Here is a 24,562-nt window from a genome sequence, read left to right on the forward strand (position 1 = left end):
GGCCCAATTTTTGTGTTGAACTGATTGGCGTAAAAACAGGTCCCCTGTGAAATGTCCTTTGTTCACAGGAAAATAGCGCAAAATAGTGAACCCTTAAGGCGCCAGTGGTGTGCAATGCAAATGTGAGCAGAGCATTTAAAAAAAAATAAATAAAAAAATGTCAAACGTGTCATTGGTTGCTATGGGCAACAGCACTTTTAGGGGAGATTTATCAAAACTGGTGTAAAGTAGAACAGGCTTAGTTGCTCATAGCAACCAATCAGATTCCGCCTTTCATTTTGCAAAGCTCCTTTGGAAAATGAAAGGTGGACTCTGATTGGTTGCTAGGGGCTGCTTTTCCTTTACACCAGTTTGATTAAATCTCCCGCCTATTATTTCTAGGTCTCTCCTCATGACGTAAGTAAGAAGCGATCCAATCACGACTCTGGGGGGACGGGCGCAGAAGCGTCCCGTCGTCCTGGCAACAGCTGATGACGTCTCTGCGATCGCATTGGCTGGAGGCATGGGAATTGCGTGCGGTCACGTGACGTCACTTCCTGTCCGCACTGGGGCAGCGGAGATGGATGTTGTTTAAGCAGTAGGTAAGTAGGCGAATGGCGTCGTGACCTACCGGCAGCAGGGACCGGGGCTGCGGGCTCCTTCTCGGTGAGGAGTAACCCTTTCACTGCTGCCGGCTGGGTTAACCCTTGCAATCCTGCTTTGCCGAGTGCATTGATTTATTGGCCTTATTTTATTTTATGTTATTTATTTATTGCATTTATTTTTATTACTCCTTTTGATTATGATCCAAATGCAGTAGTTTTATTTTATTTATTTTTTTTACCTCCCATCAAGATCGAACTATGCAAAATATATAGGGGAAAAAAATATGTTGTTTTTTTTAATTTTATTCTTTATTTTTAATGAATTTTCAGATTTAGATATATTTTATTATCTTGTGTATATATGTGTGTGTATATAAATTATATTTATTTTGAAAATGTACCTAAAATGTAAAGGGTTAACTCGTCTTTTTTTGGGCTCCCCAAGGGGACGCAAAACATGGATACGCAAAAAAAAATGATATCCGTGTTGCATCAGTTTTTTTGTTTTTTGTGTCGATCCATTGTAATAATGACGTTCTATTTTTTTTGTGAACCAGACATGAGGGCGTACGGACACGGGATGCACACGGATTAATTTCCGTTTTTTTTTTTTCAAGCCCCATGGAAGAGAATAGTTCCGCATATGGACCTGTAAAGAAACGCAACAGAAACGAAAAAAATATATATGTTTGTGTGACTGAGCCCCTAGAAGTCGGGTTAGAGGAGGAAAATGATTTAAAGGGATTCTGTCACCTTCTTTTACGATTTTAGGCTGGCACCATCGCTATGTTGACTAAAGTACCTTATTTCCAGGACTCTTCTTTTTACTTATTTTCATTTGGTAGTTTTCTTATAAAAAACGATTTTTATGTTATGCTAATTAGGGTCCAAGGTGCCCAGAGGGGCGTTTTTCTCACTCTCCGGTGCCCAGTGACGCCCCCCTGCAGTGCCCAGTGACGCCTCCTGATCTTCAAAACACCTCCCACAGCCCGGCAAACGGTTCCGCCCCCTCCGCACGTCATAATCTACTTTATAGATATGCCCCGTCCTCCTTCCTGTCTGCGGCCAGAAAACTCGCGCAGGCGCAGTACCGCCTGCGGCCTGCGCCATCGTCAACGTCCTGAGGGCAACAGCGCTCAGGTCACATCACTGGGCTCGGCGCATGCCCAGTGAGACTTTTGAGGCTGTTGCCCTCAGGAGGTTGACGATGGCGCAGGCCGCAGGCGGTACTGCGCTTGCGCGAGTTTTCTGGCCGCAGACAGGAAGGAGGACGGGGCATATCTATAAAGTAGATTATGACGTGGGGAGGGGGCGGAACCGTTTGCCGGGCTGTGGGAGGTGTTTTGATTATCAGGAGGCTGTTTTGGGCACTGCAGGGGGGCGTCACTGGGCACCGGAGAGTGAGAAAAACGCCCCTCTGGGCACCTTGGACCCTAATTAGCATAACATAAAAATCGTTTTTTATAAGAAAACTACCAAATGAAAATAAGTAAAAAGAAGAGTCCTGGAAATAAGGTACTTTAGTCAACATAGCGATGGTGCCAGCCTAAAATGCTAAAAGCAGGTGACAGAGTCCCTTTAAAAATATTTTTCGTCAGATCCCCAGTCTACCTTAGACCTCAGAACAGACCCCTAATTTTCCTCAGACTTCTTCCAAATCAGGCCCCCAATCCTCATAAGACCTCAGAACAGTGATGGTCAGTTCGCAGTGTTCAGCGAACACATGCGGGCTGCCATCTTTAGTAAGGTAGACTCACCCGTCCGGCGATGCACAGGTAACCCCTTACCTGTGCCTGTGCCGGTCTGAAATCAAATGCAGTCACCGGGAGCAGGCAGTTCCGAGAACAGCCGCCGGGGGCCTTTATCGGGCTGTTCTCGGAACTGCCTGCTCCCAGGGACTGCATTTGATTTCAGACCGGCACAGGCACAGGTAAGGGCTTACCTGTGCATCGCCGGACGGGTGAGTCTACCTTACTAAAGATGGCAGCCCGCATGTGTTCGCTGGCGTACACTGCGAACTGACCATCACTGCCTCAGAATAGACCCCAGATCTTCATCAGACCCCAGATCTTCATCAGACCCCAGATCTTCATCAGACCCCAGATCTTCATCAGACCTCAGATCAGACCCCAGATCTTCATCAGACCTCAGATCAGACCCCACATCTTCATCAGACCTCAGATCAGACCCCACATCTTCATCAGACTCCTAATATTTATCATATCTCCGAGCAGACAAAATATAAATAAAAGAACTTACCTCACCTGCTCTGGACGGAACCGCCACTCTGAGGATCTGGCGAGCTATTCCTGCTGCGCAGGACACAGTGACCTGATATGTGCTTAAGCTCACTATGTCCTCATGCTATATGCAATCAGGACACACTGTGATGCTTGCAGAAGGCCAGGGTTCGGTAAGTACAGCCAGCAGCCCTACACTCACTGCTCCCCGGTCCTACTGTACTCATGAGTGCTCCCATAATGGAACTGCTCATTCGCATTTGCTTTATAAGACGCAGTTACATTTCCCGTCCACTTTTGGAAGAAAAAAGTGCGTCTTATCAAGTAAAAAATATGATATGTTAGTTTGGTAATTATAGTGTAAGTCTCTAACAGAGATATTTACATTTTCTGGTATGTATTTTTTTTTCCTTTGGCCAATTTTTATTAAAAGTGACAACTTGTGTTACAAAAATATTGGTTGTCACTGTGGAATTTGCATCTCGCCTACTAACAGTAAGCCCTTCACTTTGACATTAATTTGCTGTGTGCCCACAGGAGATGTAAAACCTCTCTTGATTAAAGGTGTTTTCTGTGACCTCAGGATAGGTCATCAATATCAGTTCGGTGGGGGTCTGACACCCGGCACCCCCGCCGATCAGCTGATTCAGGCAGCCTCCGATGCCAGGAACTATACAGTGGACGGAGCTGGAAGCAGAAGGCTTTTTGAATGGTCACTGCACAGTAGATGGAGCCTTCTGCTTCCAGCTCTGTCCACTGTATGGGGTACCGGGAGTCGGACCCCAGCCAATGTGATGTTAATGGCTTATCGTGAGAATAGGTCATCAGTATCTAATTCCCGGAAAACCCCTTTTATGTTTTAATGTGATGGTCTTGTTATCGTCCAGGATGTCCAGGTGAAGGAGCGTGAGGATGAGGAAGTTAAAGAAGAGGACCTCATTGAGGAAGGCTCCTGCCAAGGCAAAGAAAACATCTCTAAAGGTGGTGTGCATTTCACTTCATTTGTGAGGAAAACTGGTGGTGGGGAGATGAAGCGTCCTGTAGACCTTCTACCAACTGACACCCATGAAAGCCTCCTAACTAATCAGTGTCACCATCGGCCATGTCTTCTATAACTAAGCAACTGTCTACCTATCGGAGGCCATGTAATGTTGTGTTCTCCTCTAGAAGAACAGCCTAAAACTCTGCAGAGTGGCTCAGGCTGGATAATAAATCTGAAGCACCTTCACACCCTCTCTGTAGGCTATGGCACCTATTGGTTGGCTTACTTTACAACATAATTTTCTGCCAAAAGTTTGGTTGCATCTTAATCCACGTTCAGTTTCCACCTAAACCACGCCACTTTCCCACAAAGCCACACCCATAGTGCGGACAGGGCACAGTGGATTATTGCCACAGTAGTAAATGTGGGCAGCTACCTTAGACAGCGTAGAACTAGACTAGATGTGTGTGGATCTATATGATAGTCATGTTAGTAACTTTTAATTATTTCTTGAAAATTAATATTATAATTTTTTTGTGTGTGGGTTTCCCAGCGATGGAGCTGCCAGGAAAGTGGGGCAACAGTACAACTTGCCTTGACCAGGATATTTTGATAAAAGGCCAGCCTTTGCCCCGAGTAAAAGAAGGCCTAGCCATGACTCTGTCGTTAAAGCACGCAACGTTTGTAGTCTTTCATCAGATACTGAGACATCGATGTACTTATATAGGGCTGAGGTGTGGTACTAAGCACGGCCAACTGACAAGAGAGGCACTCCAATACCTTTCCAGTCTTTCTTTCTGTAGGGGGTCAGTTACCATCTTTTTTTTTTTTAAAGGCATTGGATTTTATTTTCTAGACTTTTCGAGGACTAAGACTATATCTACAGAACGTTGCGCTCGCAGTAGGTCAGCTTGGATATTGCCTATCTGCCATTAATATGATGGTGTTAGGTGCAAATTATTTTATATTCAAATGTTGATGTTTCTGATTTGACAGTGCGTTTTTAAATAAAGTTTTGTTGTATGTTCAAGACTGTGGCAGGGTTCGAAGACATTGCGGTGTATTTCTCGAGGGAAGAATGGGCATCTTTAGAAGAAGGGCAGAAGGAGCTCTATCGACAGGTCATGATGGATAATTACAAAACTTTTTACACGTTAGGTAAGTTAATTTGGGAAATCACACCTTTTTTTTTTAAATGACCCAAAGGGGTTGTTTAGTTTTTGGAGGTGTTTGAGGAGTCTTCCCTAGACCTGCTGAGCGAAGCATAGTTTGGTGGTCCTGGTTCCTTTGCTCTTCTGCTTCACTCAGGTGTCCTGCTGTCAACATCCAATTACAATCAATGACTGGACCTGTCACTCTTGCGTCACGTCAATTGGTCACATGATGCAAGGGGGCAGATCACCGCTACGTCAGCATCAAAGCAGATGTGGACAGTGGGGGAGTAGAGTGTTCCAGTCACGTGGGGTCAAAGGAGTCAGGACTGAGCGGTGGAGAGAAGGTAAGTATGCTTCCCTTTGCAAATCTGGCCAGAAGGGACAGTCTGCCACCAAAAAATAACCCCTTTAAAGGGTTTCTCAAAAAGTTTAAAAGGGTATAACTGCAGAATAAAATGTTTTCAATAAGGGGTAGAACGGATTAATTTAAAAACTGAAACAATACTCACCCTTACCGATCCTTCTCTGCTGACACACTTCTTTTATACAGGACCTCTCAATTTTTTTTTTACTGGGACTTCACTAGCTAGAACATAATGACGCATAATCCTCACATTGGTCATAGTTCGTGCCAAAATTAAAAATTACCGCAATTAATCTTAAAGGGGTGTTCCCATCTTAGACATTCATTGGGGGAGGGCCTCACAGACTGAGAAGGTGACAGTATTATCCAAACCATTGCCCACTCGCCTCCTTTGTATTCCACAGAGTTTCATGCTGCCTGTCCTCTCTGCATGTTGCATTGTTTTTTAACAGTAGCTGCTGTTTTAGGGTGTTGTGTTGCATGATTCTAAGTGAATGTTGTGGTCTACTTACTTAAAAAAAAAATGCTATAATATATTTTAAAATTGCACAAATGCACCCTTCTTTCAGGTCACCGTAATAAAAAACCCAAATTAATATTACGCCTTGAACAAGGAAAAGACCCATCAGTAAAAGGCTGGGGAGGGCATTTCAAAGCACAAGGTAAGTTTCTGTCTGTGAAGGTTTTCATTCATTGAGGTCATGTGTCGGTATTAATAAGTCAGAGCAACTGGACTTTTCTCTTGTAGACGTTTCACTAGTCATTCGACTGGCTTTTTCAATTTGAATGGCTTGTACACAAAATGTTATTAAATACTGGTGACTCATGCTTCAGTCAGCATAATCTATTTATCGTAATCAACACGAGGTCAAGGACCTCCTGAAGGTAAGAGGTTGATTGCAATTTGCATGACTGAAGCTATTATAACATCTTATCTTCAAACAGGTCCTTGACCTTCTTCTGATGATAAACAGATTGTGCTGGCTGAAGTGTGAGTCACCAATATGTCCTCAGGATAGGTCATCAGTATCTGACAGGTGGGTGTCCTTCACCTGGGCACCCCTGCCGATCAGCTGTTTGAAGAGGCGGTGACCTCCTCCAATCCAAAATTTTCTTCACATTCTATTAGATGTTGGTTTATCTCCTTTCTTATTTGACATGCAGACATCTGATACTTCGCTCAGTACCCTTCACTTTGCCTCCTATCAAACAGACAACAACCATCAAGAGAATATTATCATATCCCATCTTCAGCGTGGTCCCACGGTTTGCTTTTGAGCTTTCTGTGTGGTCAACATGGTGATATTTAAAGGGGTTGTCCGGGTTCAGAGCTGAACCCGGACATATCCCCATCTTCACCCCTCCGGCCCCCCTCATATGAGCTGAATCACGCAGGACAAAGGCATTTTATGGAGATCCGGGGAGGTACTGGGCTCCATGGGGACTACTAGGCGGAGGCTTCCGCCTGGTGACATCACCCACACTAATGGGCGGCCTTTAGCGCTGCCCTAGCCTGTAAACCAGATAGGGCAGCGCTAAAGCTCGCCCATCCGAAATGCTACGATGCTCATATCAGTGGCGCTGGAGGGGTGAAGATGGGGATGTGTCCGGGTTCAGAGCTGAAACCCTTTATCAGGAGAGGAGGTTCCGAGTAGCATACTTATACTGTACCCCTTCTACCGTGAAGTTTATCTTGTTCTCTGGAAGGACACTAGTGACCAGCTTTCCTACTCGTCACATGCAATATATATTTAAAAGTCTAAAAAACTTTGTGCCAGTTGTTACCTTCATGTCCCAGTTTCCATTTCTTTGTTCTACCATCCTTCTGAGGCCTGCTGTATTGAAGCTATGTTTGACATGCTGTATGTTTTGTTCATATATTCATTGACAAGTAAAATGTAAAGTTAATATATTCATCTGTTATGCCGTCCGTATCATTTATGTCAGTCAACCTACCAGTTTTCTCTGCTTAATCAATAACCTATAGCTATTATCCTCCCACATCACAACCTCTTAACCTATCTCTTAGACTTCTCCTGCGCTGCCCCTGTAATCTGGATTGCTTTGCCTCAGAGGAAAGCTTCCTATACACATAACAACAATTGTTGGAATGGTTGTCTCACTAAGACATCCACTCTCTATATGCTCTGTTAGGACCCATGCGCAGGAGAGGAGGTTCCCTACTCCCACCTAGACCCAGTTGAATTCAAACCATTAAAGATGTTGTTCCATGAAGAACATTTCCCAATTAATCACATGAATATCTCAACAATGTGAACCCCACTGATCAGTAGAAAGGGGATCCTGAGCTCCCTGTTCCTCCTCACTTCATGGCTAGTGTGAAAAGAAGTTTGAATGAAGTGGTGGCTGCTCCATTCAAAGTATATGGGACTGATATTAAAACCAAGCACTGTATGTATTCGGGACCTTCCAGATATGAAACTAATCTGGACATGTAACTATGGTTTTTGAAGTCGTTAAACAACCTTATTGTTTTAGACTGACTGTTTTGTCCTGACTCTCTGCTTTATTGCCATTGGTATTTCTTCATTAGTTTTTATTATTTGAAATCTGTTTCTTGAAAATGTCCATATCTTGACTTGACTTTTTTGCTGACAAGGTTCTCACAGTGCATACCTTTGTAGATACCTCCAGCAACCAAACGGATGAGCTGCATACCTCACTGTTTACACCTGATGGATTGGCCGTAGAAGGGATACGTTTGGTTGATGACTTAGAAGGAGAACCTCACGTTCCACTTAAAGAGGAGAGTCTGACCGCCAAGCGTCGATACAACTTCCGAGACCGTGTTGAAGTAGCATACTCTGTGTTTTTTGACGATGAGATAAGAGAGCTTAAGAGGAAAAAAGGTTTACGAACCAAGTTAAACTGCGATAAAATAGAGCCGATGGCCTGCGGACTATACTCTTGTAGTGAATGTGGCAAAAAATATAAGCAGAAGTCCACCCTGGTCCAACACCAAAAATTGCACACTGGAGTGTCATGCTTCGTCTGTATGAAATGTGATAAGTGTTTCACACAAAGGTCTAATCTTATGAGACACGAAAGAAGCCATGCCGTGAAGAGACCATTTGCCTGTCCTGACTGTGAGAAATGTTTCAGTGATTCCTCTGCTTTGCATAAGCATCAGAGAATTCATTCGGGACTCAAGCCATATAAATGTTCGGAATGTGACAAAACTTTCAGCATCAGTAATTACCTAATTGTTCACCAGAGAGTTCACACGGGGGAGAAACCTTACGTTTGTGACAGGTGTGGGAAGTGTTTTGCACAAAGTTCCGCGCTCATCACACATTCAAGAGTACATACCGGTATAAAACCTTACGGTTGTATCGAATGTGGAAAAGGTTTCACAACTAGTTCTCACCTTATCACTCACCAAAGGACCCATACTGGAGAAAGACCGTATCCGTGTGAAGAATGTGGGATGGCCTTCAAACACAGCACCCATCTTGTGTTACACAGACGTAGACACACCGGGGAGAAGCCATTCAGCTGTGATAAATGCAGAAAAAAGTTTTCTCAGAAAACCCATTTCTATAAACACCAGCAACGACATCATGACGATGAATGATGTCACAGCTAAGTCCAAATACCTCTTTACATCTGCTTTCATTTTAGGAAACACTTTTGTAAATGCTTGCCTAATATGCTTTTTTGATGTAATTTAAAGCTGGCCATACATTTGAGATAATGATCGACCCCATTGAGGCCAATCGGTCATCCATGGGATTGTTTAAACAAACGATCCCACCAACTAAACTACCCGACTAAGCAGTAATTTTTTTTTAAATATAAAAACAGACTCCCTGGTGCTTGAGCACAATGGCAAGTGATTGGCTGAATTCGGCCAACATGCAGTTCTGGCGCGATGAACGGACAACGTTTTTGAGCGAGGCGGATTGCATTTTCGGCAGGCAAGAGTCTGCCGTCGGTGATGGCGAACAAGCTTGTTAGCGCTATTTTTTCGAATGACCGTCTGAAATGTGCCATTCCGGCCAACTTTAATCTTATGTGTATGGCTACCTTAAGCCTTGTTGGCTTATGTGTTGTGTTAACCTAATAACATGACAACGAAGGTGGACAGCATGGACTGTTGCATTCTTTCTAGTCCTACATTCCTCTCTAGTTAGTGGCACTATCATTTCAAGGTCCTTTTCAATTCTCAGTGACATGTCATACGTTTGTACCGGTTGAGGTCTAGGTGGTAGGGCACCTATTGATAGCTTCACCAAACTAAGTCAGAAGGGCTCAGCTGAGTGTTGTGTCTCCTTGACTTTGATCAGCTTTTTCCTAGGGAGGGTTATCTGCAGATCAGAATTTATATGAGCCCAGTATATCTAGGTAAAAATGGTCAAAAAGGAAGCGGCACAGTGGCTTTCCAGTGGTGGTGGGGCTCCTTGGCATCTTGGTTCCCACCAACCAAAAGTTCAGTTTGATAGGTCACTTCTTGAATGGACTAAAGCCATGTCACCTTCTGGAAGAATAAGACCTGTAAGTTTCTTGTTCAACATGTAATAGTAATCCATCACCAGTAACCATGCTACCTCTGTAGCGTCAGAAAATACAACAATGCAGCACAAACTAGCTTCCCAACAGCGCCAAATACCAGAATGCACCACAAAATGCCTTTTCAAGAGTCCCAGACAGATGCCAAAATATAGCACAAAATGCCTGCCTACCAGCTCCAAATACTGCCCAAGGTACACCAACCAGCAGCACAGAATACCTCGCCAGAACCTGCACTTCTATGATGGCCATTGCCGGCCACCATTTTCTGTCCTCCTTCAGTTGTCTGTAAATAAGATGTGGACGATGAGGCTGAAGAGGTGAGACGTGTGCCCCAGCACTGTGTCAACCCCATCTTTAGCATGATGTCTGGGTCAGCACTGCCAAACATACTGGATTCTGTATTGCAGCCTTTGGTGCTGTTCCTAAATTACAGTATTAACATTAACGTACATTAACCCCTTAAAGCTATATGATGTATTATACAGCAGATATCTACCAGCAGTGACCCCCTCAGCTGCTGTGGCATCTTTGAGGTTAGACAGAGGGAGAGGGCTCTTTCTGCCCTCCGATGACACCATGGGGAACACACAAGGCACGGCCTGACAGACCGCCAATTAAAATGTGACCGTAATAGCATTCTATTGCCGTTTATGGTACAAGCAGTTAGAAGATTGCATGTACCCTAAATTACAGTGAAAAAAGTTTAAAAATGTTTCTAAAAACAAAACAAAAAAACACAGGTATTAAAATTTGAAATCACCCCTTCCCCAGTTTTATAGTGATCAAAAAGTCATATGTACCCTAAAGTGGTACCATTAAAGGGTAACTGTCATTTTTTTTTATTTGCTAGTTTATTAGAGCTAGGCATGTATACCTGAGTTAGTCTGTCAATGATTGTCAAAAGATCTGTAATTACCTTATAATAACAGCTTTCATTAATGTCTCCTGTCCCTTTCCACTGCTCCCTTAAAAGACAGTTGCTATGGCTTATCTGTCTTCCGTTTAGTATAAACAGAAGACGGAGGGGCGGTCCTCCACACTGCATGCCTGCATTAGGCTTCAGAGTGAGGAGGCGTGTCTCTCAGTAATCCAATCTGATTGGCTGACAGAAAGCTGCTGGCTACAGCAAGTGTGTATGGGAAGAGAGGGAAAGCAGTTTTGGCCTCAGAGAACTGGCAGAGGAGCCATCTTGAGAAGGTCCTCATATTGTAAATGTTTAAACAGCCGTAACTAAGGGAAAAACTCAAGGAAAACAGTGGTATGTGAAGAAACTAAAGATTGCTTTATGCATAATGCTGCTGCAGCAGTAACATATGCTAAAATAGATTTTTTTTTTTATGAAAACATGACAGTTACCCTTTAAAAACTACAGCTCACCTCACAAAAAATGAGTTGTCACACAGCTCTGTAGATGGAACTGTAAAAATGTTATCGCTGTCAGAAAGAACAAAAGTTTTTTTTGGGCGAATATTGCAAAGACTCTACACACACAGTTTTTTTTTTTTGATGGGTGTATATTCTACGGACATGTGTCCAAAGTGTGGATTCTCTGTGCTGATATTTTTCAATGCTTGTGGACGTGCCCTAGGATTCAGGCATTTTAGAAACAGGTCTTTGACTTTACAAAGGCTCATTTGACCTATCCTTTTGCCATACGATCCAGTTTGGGCAGCCACGAGAAAGGCAATTTTACAGGTGTGGATTGCTCCGCAGGGACCTAATAATAGGAGATTCTTTTTAAGGAAGTTGTCATACAAGTTCCAGATGGAATGGGTGGAGGGCTGTACTCAGGGTGGCGGGGAAAAAAACTTTTATATTAACACTCCCTGGGCATGTACGACTTAAAGTGAAAAGTCACTTTTTTGACCACTTGGTACCTAGAAAGAGAGAGGTACTGGGTGACCCTCCTATTCCATGACCCAGTTCCTGGAGACATATTGCTGGGTGTGTGACGGTTCACCAGCTGCAATATTATCCTTTCCGTGCCCCCCCCCCCCCCCCGAAATATTGTGTATATATATTTTTCTCCTCTGAGGCTTTTATGTGATGGACTCATTCACCAGCATCATATTCTGTACATGTCTATTGCATGATGATTGATATGGTATTATATATGTATGACTTGTTTGTAGAAAAATTAATAAAAAAAATTAAATATGGCTTTGGTATGTGGACAATGTCTTCCTACTCTGGCATGGTTCCAGCATGAATAGATCACATTTTGGATGGAGATTGATAGATTTATCCATTATTTAAATGTTGATGTGTGTAAAATTGATAAAACCAATTGAAAAAAACATTCATTTGCACAGGAAGAGTTTTCATGTCCCCGTCCCCCTTCCCTAACTTTTAAAGTCTTTCCAAAAAGTCAGTTTCTTAGAGCTAGGGATGAGCGAACCCGTGGAAGTTTAGGTTCGCCGGCTTCGGCGGAACTTCAGGTCAAAGTCCACCCATTAAAGTCAATGGGGACCCGAACTTCACTTTATTATTTTCCGTTGATAGCATTCTTAAGACAGAATGCTAAATAAAATGGCTATTGAGGGGTTAAAAAAAAAACTAAAAACTCACCTCATCCACTTGATTGCGCAGCCGGTATCCTCTTCTTTTATTCTTTCTGCAGGACCTGCCAAAGGACCTGCGATGACGTCACAGCAGTTCCTTCTATCTTCATTAGGCAAGTCCTGTGGTGACGTTACCGCTCTCACCAAGTGGTGAGTGCGGTGACGTCATCGCAGGTCCTGAAGAAAAAAGTGGATACCGGCTGCGCGATAAAGTGGATGAGGTGTATTTTATTTTATTTTTTTATTATTTTTAACCCCTCAATGGCCATTTTATTTAGCATTCTGTCTTAAGAATGCTATTATTTTCCGTTATAACCATGTTATAATGGAAAATAATAAAATCACGTGAACCGAGTACCCCAACACGCAAAGATCGGTACGAACCCGAACTTTGCAGTTTGTGTTCGCTCAACCCTACTTAGAGCACATTGGCTTTACAATCAGATTTTCTAGTGAATACATTTGTGTACTGTAGAGAAGAGATAAAGTGGGGAATCAGGTTAGACAATTGCCCCAGATGTCGTCAGACCATGAGAATAAAAATGATGACATTAGATTAGTAAGTTTTTATTTCTATGTATGATAACCACGCCAGACTCTTGAAGCAGTGGGATGTACTTAAAGGGGTTCTCCAGTAATTTCTTCCAGTCCGTAGTTAGCAGTAATGTGTGGAAGGAAGATGTTTTACATAGTACTTACATGTTCCTCACTCCAGGTCTCTGCTGGCACTCGCACCAGGCTATGGGCTCTCCTGTCCAGGTCCTGACTGAACATGGCCACTTGTAGAGTAAAACAGGTAAAAAAGTGTCTACATCCAGTCTGGACCTAGTCGGAAGAGCTCGATGCCTGTTAAAGAGCAGGGAGGACTTCTGCAACGACGGATCAAAGGACAAGTAAGCACTATGTAAAACATCTTCCTTCCACAGGTTTTGACTATCTACAAATTAGAAAAAATGACCAGAGAACCCCTCTAAGAGTGAACCCAAATATGGCACTGTATATAGGTAAGTACCCTGATTTGTGTACCATATTGGGAAGTCATTAGCCAATCATTTGGTCAGTGCAGATGTTGTACCTTAAAGGAATAAAAATAGGTCTTTTTGGCCTCTGAAAATGACCTAACCTTCTCATTTATTTTGCCAATATTGTTCTTCTATTATCACAGGAGCTTCTGTAACTCCTCCAACTAATGGTAAGGAAATTCCTATTCCTAGGTATTTTACTTGTAATAGCTATAATGTTTGGAGTTGAGCGAACCTGCCTTTTGGCAAGTTCGAGTTAGGGGTCAGGGTTTAAGTAAATTGCGTAATGGAGATTCTATTCTCACGGAATCCATCACATAATTCAATGCCGACATGCCAAACGGAATGCCTTTAGAGGCATTCCGTTTTTCATGCTGTCATAATACAAGTGTACGGCCAGCAGAACGGAACCTTGGAGCTGGTCATATACTTGTATTCTGCGGCATGCCGGCATTAAATTACATGATGGATTCCGTGAAAACGGAATCCATTACGTAATTCAATCAAACCCTGCCCAAAAGGCAGGTTCGCTCATCTCTAATAATGTGTTATACGCATTGAAATTCTCTTGTGGCCTGGTCTTTTGTTGGGCAGACAAAAAGTTAAGTGTGGGTAAAAATTATAACATAAAGGCGTTTAAATGGAAAAAGTAGTATGATTGCAAGACACTTTTTTTAATGCTATAGGGTATTTGATCTTAGATGGAGTGTGTTAGAAGAAATTGAGGGTAAAGATGGAAAACAGATAAAAAACATGAGTAGACCAGAGAGATGTCTATTGGATCTACTGTTCAGAAGCTTTAAATCTGAAGAGACTTAGAGTTCTCCAAGAATGATTTCACATGCCCCCACTAGAATGTAAGCAGGACTGTTGGCCTCCACTTACAGAGCCTCCTGATGGGGGCAGGGCCTCACTACAATAGCCCCACTACGATATGCCATCATGGCTGAGCAGCCTGACAGGAACGCTCACCAATGTGCGGTATATGCAAGTGCCAGAGCGTACTGAGGCCCTGCCTCCTAAACCTTAGCCCCACCACCTAGGCAGCTCTTCAAATGGAGGTGACCAGTCCTTCTCACATCCTAGGATGGGATGCTTGTGGCTATTTTAAATCATTCCCGTAGAACCCTTTTAATGAGGTGTACCGCAGCCACTCGAGTTTTAGTGCCTGTGTTACCGCCTGTATAACACCAAGCTTTATTAGGATTTATTTTGTTAAAAATGTAGGTTAATTTGTAAAATGAGATGTAAATAGTGTGCTAAGTGTTTCCTGATGTATTTTGTTAACTGCTATCTAATGATGTATTGTATCTGTATTATGATTTTCTTGGACCACAGCAATCATGTGACTTTGGGTAACCAACATGTCACGTGACTTTAGCTATTTTAATCCCATATGGGAATCACAACGCATGCTGGAAGAAAGGATTGAAGAACATTGCAAGCCGATCAGTATGATTGTTCAACTCCATGCCACTGGACAAGTGTTTCTACTTTTGGACTTGTTTTGGACAGTGAACCGTGGTGAATATATTTGGGTCATGTTTGATAGTACAGTGTTACAAATACATATATTAAGAATTTATAGAATTGGCTGCCATGCTTTCATTTGTTACGAATAATGGGGAGAGGAGGGACACCAGAAAGACAATAGAAAGGTCACCTCCTAGGAAACCCCTAGAACTGGCCCTGCCTCCTGTCAGTATGTGCAGACCCTGAAGGTGGGAAAATACATACGCCGGAACCTAAACACCCTAGAAGCCCTGATATGCCCTAGAGGTAGTGAAAAGGAAAGGGGCTACCGGTTCCTTCCCAGGTAAATTAACCAGCGTCTCCCTGAGGCCTAGTTACAACAAGCACAAGGGAATAACCTAATACAAAAGCAGTACAACTTAACTTATATAAAATGGAAGAGCAGGAACACAGGAATGTCTACACACCAACTATTCCAAATCCAAGTAGAGAATATCAACCGTATAGTATGAAGTGTGAAACCAAACTAAATAGGGAAGCAGCACCTGACAAGTGGTGTGGTCATTACCAAACCACAACACTGAGAATCAAGAAACTATCAGTTAACCTCACGTGGAGACAATCTCTCTGATCTTCTAACCTGTGTCACAGAAGGTACCGTGACAGATACTAAAAGGATGTGAGACCCTCGTATACATTGCCAAACATGGGTCCAATCATACCTATTACATCCAGGAACTCACGGATGGTATCTCCCCTTATTGTAGATGTTCCCTTTTCTCATCTTCTCCATTCGACCCAGACCACCATGACTTCTTATTTAAGCCATGTCACATCTCTTCAGAGTTTGCCACACAGACGCCGTAACTTCATTAGTTTTTCAACAATCTCTCCAGCACAACACAAACCGCGCTTCCTGGTGGCCCAACAGTGTCATGCTGGCTGCTACCCTGATACTGTGCTCCCCACTGTCTCATATACTATAATACAGACATAATAGTGCCCAGGAAATAATTCACCTGACAGTGGTGTCCGAATAATTTGTGTGAAGCATAATAAAAGTGGTCACCCAGTTCCCCCAAAATAATCGGAGCACGCAGTGCAATTGACAGTTATACTGCTCCCCATAGTGCCCCCAATCACAATGAAGTACCCAGTAGTAAAAAATAAAAATAAAATCATAGAAATAGGGTCCCTAAGAGTGGCCCCAATAGTAATAATGCCTACCATAGTTCACCAGTAACAATAACGCCCCCTATTGTGCCACCAGTATTAATAATGCCCCTCTTGTGCCCCCCAGTAATAATAATCTATACTGCTCCCAGTAATGCCCATAGTAGTATGTTCCCAAGTGGTTGAGGAAAGGAAAAAATAAAATGCCTGACTTCTGTTCCATGCTGCTGTCTGAGATGTGGTGCAAGCTACAGGTCTGTGTCCTGGCGCAAGTGGTTGGCATGACATCCTCATACCTGAACCGTCATCTTGTGCTCTCATGGGCTTCAGGTCTAACGGCCTATGGCTTATAAGGGTGAACGGTGGGGCATGGAGCCATCGGCTCCCATGCTCCACTGCAGCATCTAACTTTATTAATGTCCTGAGGACACAGATACAGTTGAATTCAGGGAAGTGACCCTCACAGTTTGAGAAGTGCTGATCTTACGTGTCTAAAGGCTGTTCTATTTCATAAAGTCTTATTTATTTATTTTTTCCTCCGGGGTCATAAGCCGCCACTAGATAAGATCGAATATCTTCTAAACTAGTCAATTTTAAAGCAAGTTTTCAAAAAATTCAGGTCTGCTCGATTCAGAATTTTTATTTTTAATTTTTATGACATCAGCAATTTTTCAGATCAGAAGATAGGAAAGATGAAGAAGGCTAATCACATGACCCCAGGCGGTATGTACAGTATATATACACACAGGCAAGCATTTCCTGCCAAAAAGCGAAAACCATTTGTTTACCCATATAGTCATGTATGTCGTTGTTCAAGAGCTTGAAATGAGTTGCACGCAGTTCTAGAAGACCCCCGAATGTCATCCATTACTTTTTTCATGGCAATTGGAGCACTTTTCGATTTCATTTGGACTTAAAATGAATCGCCCAACCGATTTGGCTTAGTCACTGTACGCTCAGTAGTTGCTATTCTGGGTCCTGCAGCATTGGATGCCCCCAGATAGGCCCTCAATAATGTTATCTTGAACAATCTCTAGAAGCTCTTATTATGATAGAGATAAGTACATTAAATTCAAGCACATATCCAGTGTATCATGCCTGAAATATTGTTGAAATTACATTTTCATTAAGACCATTAACATGTTTTTCCTAAGTGTGTTCTAGAAATTGCCTTTTGGGAGGGACTCTCCTGTGGCAGATGTCTCTTGTATAATCATTAAATGACACCAACACATTGTAAATCCCATATGGCTGTATCTGGTAGCGATGGTTTTTGTGATATATAAGTCTTCCAGTTCAGTTCCTTATCTTTTTGTAATGATTATCAACCGGTTTGACTCCTCATTATTTCTGCACATGTGTATATAGCTTATTACATATTTACTTATACCTGACATTGACAATTCAGTAAAAAATGACAAAAAAACTCCATATAATTTAGCTTTTTTGACATTGATTTCTGTGATTTTTCTTACATAGCATTTAAATAAAATGCTATAGATTATTGTCTATAGCCCGAAACTGTACTCTGAGATTTTTCAACTTAAAGGTAAGAGACAGCCATTAAGTTCTTCTTCTAGTTTCTTTTCTTCAGTCTGCTCTTCTCCCCAACGCTTACCACTCTCATGATTTGGCCTCCATTGGGTGAGTGAATGGAGCCGTATGGACACAGTTTAGGAACACAAGGGGAAATTTTCCACATGTATGTAATAAACAAGTGACTCGAGCCTTTGAGCCTTACTTATGCCATTTCTCATCCAATGATATAATCAATTTCCTAAATTACTAGTTGTATTGCTTAAAGGGGTTGTCTGGGCAGACATTGATAACTCATCTTTAGGATAGGTAATCAGTATTAGATCCGTGGAGGTCTGACACCCGGCACTACCACTGATCAACTGTTTTTGGCAGCCGCGGAGCTGGAAACTACCCAGTGTACGGAGCCTTCAGGTTCTGCTCAATAAACTGTATAGTTTCCAGTGCGACGGCAACCCAAAACAGCTGATCGGTGGGAGTGCTGATCGGTGGGACCTCCACTGACCTAATATCGATGACATTTCCTAATGATAGAGCACCAACATCTGTAGCCCGGACAACCCTTTAAAGTTGGGATGCCCAACTTGCGGCCCTTCAGCTATTTCAAAACTAGAACTCCCAGCATGCCTGGACAGCCTACAGCTTTTAGGGCATGCTGGCAGTTGTAGTTTTGCAACAACTGGAGGGCCGCAGTTTGAGCATCCCTACTTTAAAGCATAGATCTATTGCACAAAGTATCAATATTCGTTCTTCTAATATATTTGATTAAAAAGAGAGAAAATCTTTGTTCTATGTTAGCCAGTAGATAGAACAGATAAAAAATGAGTCCCCAGTCATTGGTACCTTTTAATGGCTAACTGAGAAAATGATGACAAATGGAAAGCTTTCGAGACTTCTTAGGCATGGTAAAAGACTATCTCTTAGGAGTCTCATAGTTATGCACAAAAGCACATAGGAATGTTGTAGTCCACATCTCCAGATGTGGTCTGAAGGTGATGACCAGAGGCACAGCATGGAGACCTTTTGCTGTTTTTTTTTTTTTTTTTCATAGGTCCATTGATTTTTAAAGATTGGCAACTATATGTTTCACCATGGCTTTAAGAATGCCTTCCACCCATCCAGAAATGTTCTCACTGAAGATGCCTACTTATTATTGGTCTCCCTGGATTTCCAGGTTTGTGTAGTTTTCATAATCACCCATAACAACTTTTTCTTGGGTCACAGCATTTATTTTCAACTTCCACCATGCCCTGCTGTAGGCTATTCAGGCACGCTGGGAGTTGTAGTTTTTCAACAGCTGGAGGGTCGCAGGTTGAGCATGCCTGCCCTAAACCATTCATGAGCATTTGTATTAGTTTCATTCTACCGTCAACTTAACACTGACCTGCTCTTCAGTGAAATAAACTTTCTGGGCACCACCATCAACATACAGAATAATAATTAAAAAAAAAATAACCTGTTCCCAATACCCCATAATGACAAAGTGAAAACAGAATGTTAGAAATCTTCCCTATTTTTTTGCACGAAAAATCTAAAATATTGCAGTAACCTTTACTCAGGACTTAGTTGAAGCACATTTTGGCAGCTATTTCAGCCTCCAGTCTTCTATGGGATGATGCCACAAGGTTTTCACACCTGGATTTGTGCATTTTCTGCCATTGTTCTCTGCAGATCCTCTCGTGCTCTGTCAGTTTGGAAGGGGAACGTCAATGGCTAGCTAGGTCTCTCCAGAGGTGTTCATTTAGGTTCAAGTCAGAGCTCTGGCTGGGCTTCTCGAGGACATTCACAGAGTTGTTCCCAATTCACTCCTGTGTTGTCTTGGCTTTGTGCTTAGGATAATTCATTGTCTTGTTCAGTCCAGTCTGGAGTCCAGAGCGCTCTCGACCAAGTTTGTATTAAGAATATCTATGTACTTTGCCCCATTTAGCTTTCCCTTGACCCTGACTAGTCTCCCTGTTCAAGATGCTGAGAAAGAACCCCACGACATGATGCTGCCACAACCATGCTTCACTGTGGAAATAGTATTGGGCAGATAAGGAGCAGTAGCCGTTTAACTCCAGACATGACGCTTAGAATTGAGGCCAAAAAGTTCAGTCTTGGTTTTATCAGACCAGAGTGTCTCTGAGCTCTACAGGCAGTTCTTTCCTCCCCATGTCTTGGTTTTTGCTAAGATATGCATTGTCAGCTATGAGACCTTATATAGAAATGGCTATGTCTTTCCAAATCATGTCCAATCAACTGAATTTATCACAGGTGCACGCCAAGCAAGGTGTAGAAACATCTCAAAGATGATCAAGAGCAATGGGAAGCTCCCAGAGCTACATTTCAAGTGTCATAGCAGAGAGTCTGAATAATGCAGCATTTTAGTTTTCCCTTTACAAACATTTCTCAAATTCTGTTTTAACTTTGTCATGGGGTATGATGGGAAACTTGAACATAACAAAATATGAAAAGTGAAAGGATGTGAAGATATGTGAAATATTAGCATGAATCTTGACATCAGTAGTTTTTCAATCTGTGCACTGACAATTGTTTTCTACTGTTGCATGTAGTGGGAACTTTACTTCTACCCCACCTGGTGATAGGGAAATATTGTTTAAGGGTGTATTGGTGGTTACTTCTGTATCTTGGATATACTCGGTTGGTTACTAATATGGTATCACTCCTATCAGGGCTGCTATTTTGCTTGTAGACAGAACCTAGAAATAGGGATAAATTGTGAGAATCTTCCCAGTACAATCACCTTCTGCCGCAAACAATATGTTTTTAGTAGTTTGTGTATAATAAAGGTTATGTTTTAGTGGGGGGTTTTCTGTGACTGGTAGTCATCCTTTTACCTCTGTACTGGGATCTAGGCTTAGCTGCAGGGGACCACCAGACTACTACCTCTAAGAGCAGTCTTAGTTTACTGGCTGGTCAAGAGACAATGGTGCGTAGCACCAAAAGCAGAGGCATGATCAGAGGGCAAGCTAAGGTCAAGATAGGTACAGTTCCTACAACACCGTCAAATAGATAATAGTTCAGGACAGGTAGTGTTGGGTCTATATCAGGGGTCAGCAACCTCCAGCACTCCAGCTTTTGTGAAACTACAACTCCCAGCATGCTCCATTCATTTCTATGGGAGTTCTAATAAACAGCCAAGCAAGTGTGCATGCTGACAGTCGTAGTTTCACCACACCTGGAGTGCTGAAGGTTGCTGATCCCTGGTCTATACGGTTATAAAATCTGGTCCTACCTCATCCAGGGTGTCACTGGCGTTGGCTTGATGTCCACTGGATCCAGAACATAAGGAAGGGATGGTGACTGTCCCTGTGAAATCACAAGGAGGGGGCGCTATAGCAGGGTAATCTAGGACATTTACCCTAAGTGCTACCACACAGTACCAATGCTCACATTATGGCCCCTTCACAAAAGTTATGTCCTCCTTGTAGCCCTTCACAGCAGTTATACAAGATACCCCCCATCACAGTAGTTATGGCCAGATATGTGCCCCCTTACAGTAGTTATGGCCAGATATGTGCCCCCTCACAGTAGTTATGGCCAGATATGTGCCCCCTCACAGTAGTAATGGCCAGATAAGTGCCCCCTCACAGTAGTTATGGCCAGATATGTACCCCCTCACAGTAGTTATGGCCAGATATGTACCCCCTCACAGTAGTTATGGCCAGATATGTACCCCCTCACAGTAGTTATGGCCAGATATGTACCCCCTCACAGTAGTTATGGCCAGATATGTACCCCCTCACAGTAGTTATGGCCAGATATGTGCCCCCTCAACGTAGTTATGCCCAGATATGTGCCCGCTCACAGTAGTTATGCCAGATATGTGCCTCCTCATAGTGGTTATGGCCAGATTATGTGCCCCCTCATAATATTTATACCATCATATGTGCCCCCTCACAGTAGTTATGCCCAGATATGTGCCCCTCTCACAGTAGTTATGCCCAGATGTGCCCCTCTTACAGTAGTTATGCCCACATATGTGCCCTCTCACAGTAGTTATGGCAGATTAGGTGCCCCCTCACAGTAGTTATTCCATATTAGGTGCCCCCTCAGTAAAGATGCCCCCTCACTCTAGTTGTGGCCCCCCCTTTGCCTCCAGTCTGCAGCTTTATAAAAAAAAAACACATGCTTACCTTCTTCCCTGATGACGCGCTCCCACACTCACATCGCGCTGCTGGCTGTGCTGGAGGCCGATTCCTGGGCTTTTAGCGCTCCTCCCACAGCCAGCAGCGCAATGTGAGGCCTGCAGGTGGAGCGCCAGAGCTCAGAAGAAAAGTGAAGCAGGGAGCGGCGAGGGCTCCCTGCTTCACTCTGGAGACAGCCCGGCAGTGTCAAGAACTGCCGGGTGAGTGTGCGCGCCCCGCCTTGCCTCTCTATACATGTTTGAAAAGCGCTCTGACGGGGCCCGGCATTATCCCTGTACTTAATGAGCGCTCCCATGATATGTGAGTGCAGCGGGTCCCCTCCCCCCGCCGGTCACGGTCGTATCCTCTGCGACCATGATCGTTACGCTCCTGCTAACAACCTTATTTCTTAAGCACCTTCCCTTCGGTGAAGGTGCCATATACGTACATCCCAGGGAACCATTGTAATAGGTTGGGGACAATTTAGCCCATCCACAAACTGGCCCTTGAAGAGCCGGGGAGAGCATTCACTCTATGGGAGCACACACCAGCAGGAGCAGAGGGAAGGAGGTTGCTGTGAGCAAGATAGACTACAACATGAGAAGTGGGTCTGGCCACCAAGAGGCCTCTGGCATTACAACCAGGAGCCTGCTGTCTTCAATAACTACAGCAACATTTCCCTGCAGCTAAAAATATGCAAAGCAAGAAGGTCTGAGAAAACAGCAGCAACAAATACAGCTATGTAAAAAATTAATGAGGGAGATTTATCAAAACTGGTATTAAGGAAGACTGGCTTAGTTTCTTTTAGCAATCAATAAATGTCCACTTTTCATTTTTTCCAAGCTCCTTTGGAAAATGAAAGGTGGAATCTGATTAGTGGATATGGGCATCTAATCCAGTTTTTATTTGCACCAGTCTGATAAATCTCCCCCAGTGTGTGTGTATTTACCCCCAACCTAACTTTAGACCCCTTCAATACATTAAGTTGACAACCATTGATGTTCAGTATTATGCAAGCAGTATTTTCTTCCCAGGTTCAACTTGTATATGTTTTATTTTTAAACTATATTTCATATTTAAAATATATATATATCGTATATGGATTTAATAGTATTTTATTTGAAAAGCATTATAGATTTTTTTTTTTTTTTTTTTAAGATTCTTAATTTTCTTTCTATAATGTGTTAGTAATAGAAAAAAATATACTGTTATCTTTTTTTACTCACCTCTCTGCAGCTCTGGTCTCTTCACTTTTGTGGGCCAACAGCATCTTGTCCCATAACTGTCAAGCACCTGCATCTCCCAAGAGTGCATTGCAATCAGCTCTTGATAAACACTTAGAAAATGGCCCCAGATTCCACTAATAAATAGCCCTATAGTACACAATGCCATTTCCTTCTCCACTGCCCACATAGAGATATAGCCATTTAATTCTCTGAATTTCAAATTAGGGATGAATGAAAGGTGTCTGATCCGCTTCATCTGCCTCTCTATGAGATCACTACACTGGCATTCAGAGGAGGGAAATTACTGAGCTTCTCAGTCCATTACTGAGTGTTGGAGAAAGTGGACCTGAATTTCAGCCACAGGAGAAACTGCTTGGGGTGCTCCCAAAGAGGAAACTGTAAGGTACATAAAAAAAAAGTCTAAATCTTTTTCTTTTGCATGTATATTGCAATAATACTTCATTTGAAATGCCCCATTCACAGCACAATAATTCACTTTATTTGAAAAGTGAGCATTTCATCCATTTTACTTTATATTTCTAGAAGAATATGAATTGTGATAGATTTTCATGTTTCAACAAGCAGAATGATGACCACTTCTAATCAATCTCTAGTCTCACAGTTCATTATCTTAGGCTTCCCTAACCTCGGTGGAGCTGAAGTCTTGTTTTTCATTCTTCTGAGTATTATCTACATCTTCACCCTTAGTGGTAATGTTCTAGTAATCTCCATAATCTGCAGTCATCGTCACCTTCATGTTCCTCTATACCTCTTTGTTGTAATACTTTCCTTCCTGGAAATCTGGTACACTGGAGTCACTATTCCAAAGATGCTGATGAACTTACTAAATGAGAAGATGATTTCTTATGTTGGATGTCTTCTCCAAATCTACTTTTTTCATTCTTTGGGCATTACAGAAACCTATCTTCTAACTGCCATGGCCTATGATCGCTACATGGCCATTTGCAACCCTTTAAGATATCCCTCGATAATGACAAACTGTTGCTTCTTTCAGTTAGCAGCATGTTGTTGGGTTGTAGGATTCTTTGGACCATTGACTCAGATCATCTTGCTGTCTCGCCTTTCCTTTTGTCATTCAAACACGATTGAACATATCTTCTGTGACTTTACTCCACTGATAAAGTTGGCATGTTCTGACACGTCACTCAACGTCACAGTTGGCTTTGCCATCAACTCATTCCTTTTCTTCTTGGCCTTTGTATGCATTATCCTGTCCTACCTCAATATAATATCTGCTGTATTAAAAATAAAGACAGCAGAGGGCAGGACAAAGGCTTTTTCTACCTGTGGTGCCCACCTTACTGTTGTCCTGCTTTTCTTTGGCAGTGTAGGTTTTATGTATGTCAGACTGACCAATAATCGTTCCGTGAACTATGATCGTGTGATGGCTGTCATCTATTCGGTTTTAACTCCAATGTGTAATCCGATCATTTATAGCCTGCGGAATCGGGAAATTAGAATCCTGTTGAGGAAGAAGATCAGTGACCTATTTAGAGGGTTTAAAAGTGTGTCCCAAGATTGAACCTATCCACTGGTTTGGTGATGTCTCTGATCACTTAAGAGTCC

The 24,562-nt window shown here is 42.7% G+C and overlaps 2 protein-coding genes across 7 annotated transcripts; both read left to right on the plus strand.

The window, feature by feature from the left end:
* The first annotated feature begins 534 nt into the window (after positions 1 to 534).
* LOC120981843 (zinc finger protein OZF-like) lies at positions 535 to 23,345 on the plus strand. 6 transcript variants are annotated; one of them, XR_005774795.1, is made up of 8 exons: positions 535 to 581; positions 3,712 to 3,805; positions 4,838 to 4,964; positions 5,894 to 5,986; positions 13,584 to 13,610; positions 14,779 to 14,964; positions 16,751 to 17,788; positions 18,674 to 18,766. XR_005774795.1 is itself a non-coding variant. In XM_040411603.1 (6 exons), exons 2-6 carry the CDS (start codon positions 3,737 to 3,739, stop codon positions 14,787 to 14,789), a joined length of 327 nt encoding a protein of 108 aa, XP_040267537.1. In that variant the 5' UTR covers positions 535 to 581; positions 3,712 to 3,736; the 3' UTR covers positions 14,790 to 15,059. The 6 variants fall into 6 exon arrangements, 2 of the variants coding, with proteins under 2 accessions (XP_040267537.1, XP_040267536.1); XR_005774796.1 differs by having other exon boundaries at positions 17,681 to 17,788; XR_005774793.1 differs by lacking the exons at positions 14,779 to 14,964; positions 16,751 to 17,788 and adding an exon at positions 23,201 to 23,345 and having other exon boundaries at positions 18,674 to 18,796.
* LOC120981846 (olfactory receptor 6N2-like) lies at positions 23,268 to 24,562 on the plus strand. The gene is made up of 2 exons (XM_040411605.1): positions 23,268 to 23,378; positions 23,519 to 24,562. Exon 2 carries the CDS (start codon positions 23,562 to 23,564, stop codon positions 24,516 to 24,518), a length of 957 nt encoding a protein of 318 aa, XP_040267539.1. The 5' UTR covers positions 23,268 to 23,378; positions 23,519 to 23,561; the 3' UTR covers positions 24,519 to 24,562.

Source organism: Bufo bufo, chromosome 11 (assembly GCF_905171765.1).
Source record: "Bufo bufo chromosome 11, aBufBuf1.1, whole genome shotgun sequence".
Taxonomy (NCBI): domain Eukaryota; kingdom Metazoa; phylum Chordata; class Amphibia; order Anura; family Bufonidae; genus Bufo; species Bufo bufo.

Bases quoted from the DNA above. Each gene is read 5' to 3' on its own strand.
- LOC120981846 (XM_040411605.1), top strand. From the start codon at position 23,562: ATGATGACCACTTCTAATCAATCTCTAGTCTCACAGTTCATTATCTTA.
- LOC120981843 (XM_040411602.1), top strand. From the start codon at position 3,737: ATGAGGAAGTTAAAGAAGAGGACCTCATTGAGGAAGGCTCCTGCCAAG. The intron at 3,806-4,837 runs GTGGTGTGCATT...TGTATGTTCAAG, and splicing joins CAAAGAAAACATCTCTAAAG to ACTGTGGCAGGGTTCGAAGA. The intron at 4,965-5,893 runs GTAAGTTAATTT...CCCTTCTTTCAG, and splicing joins CAAAACTTTTTACACGTTAG to GTCACCGTAATAAAAAACCC.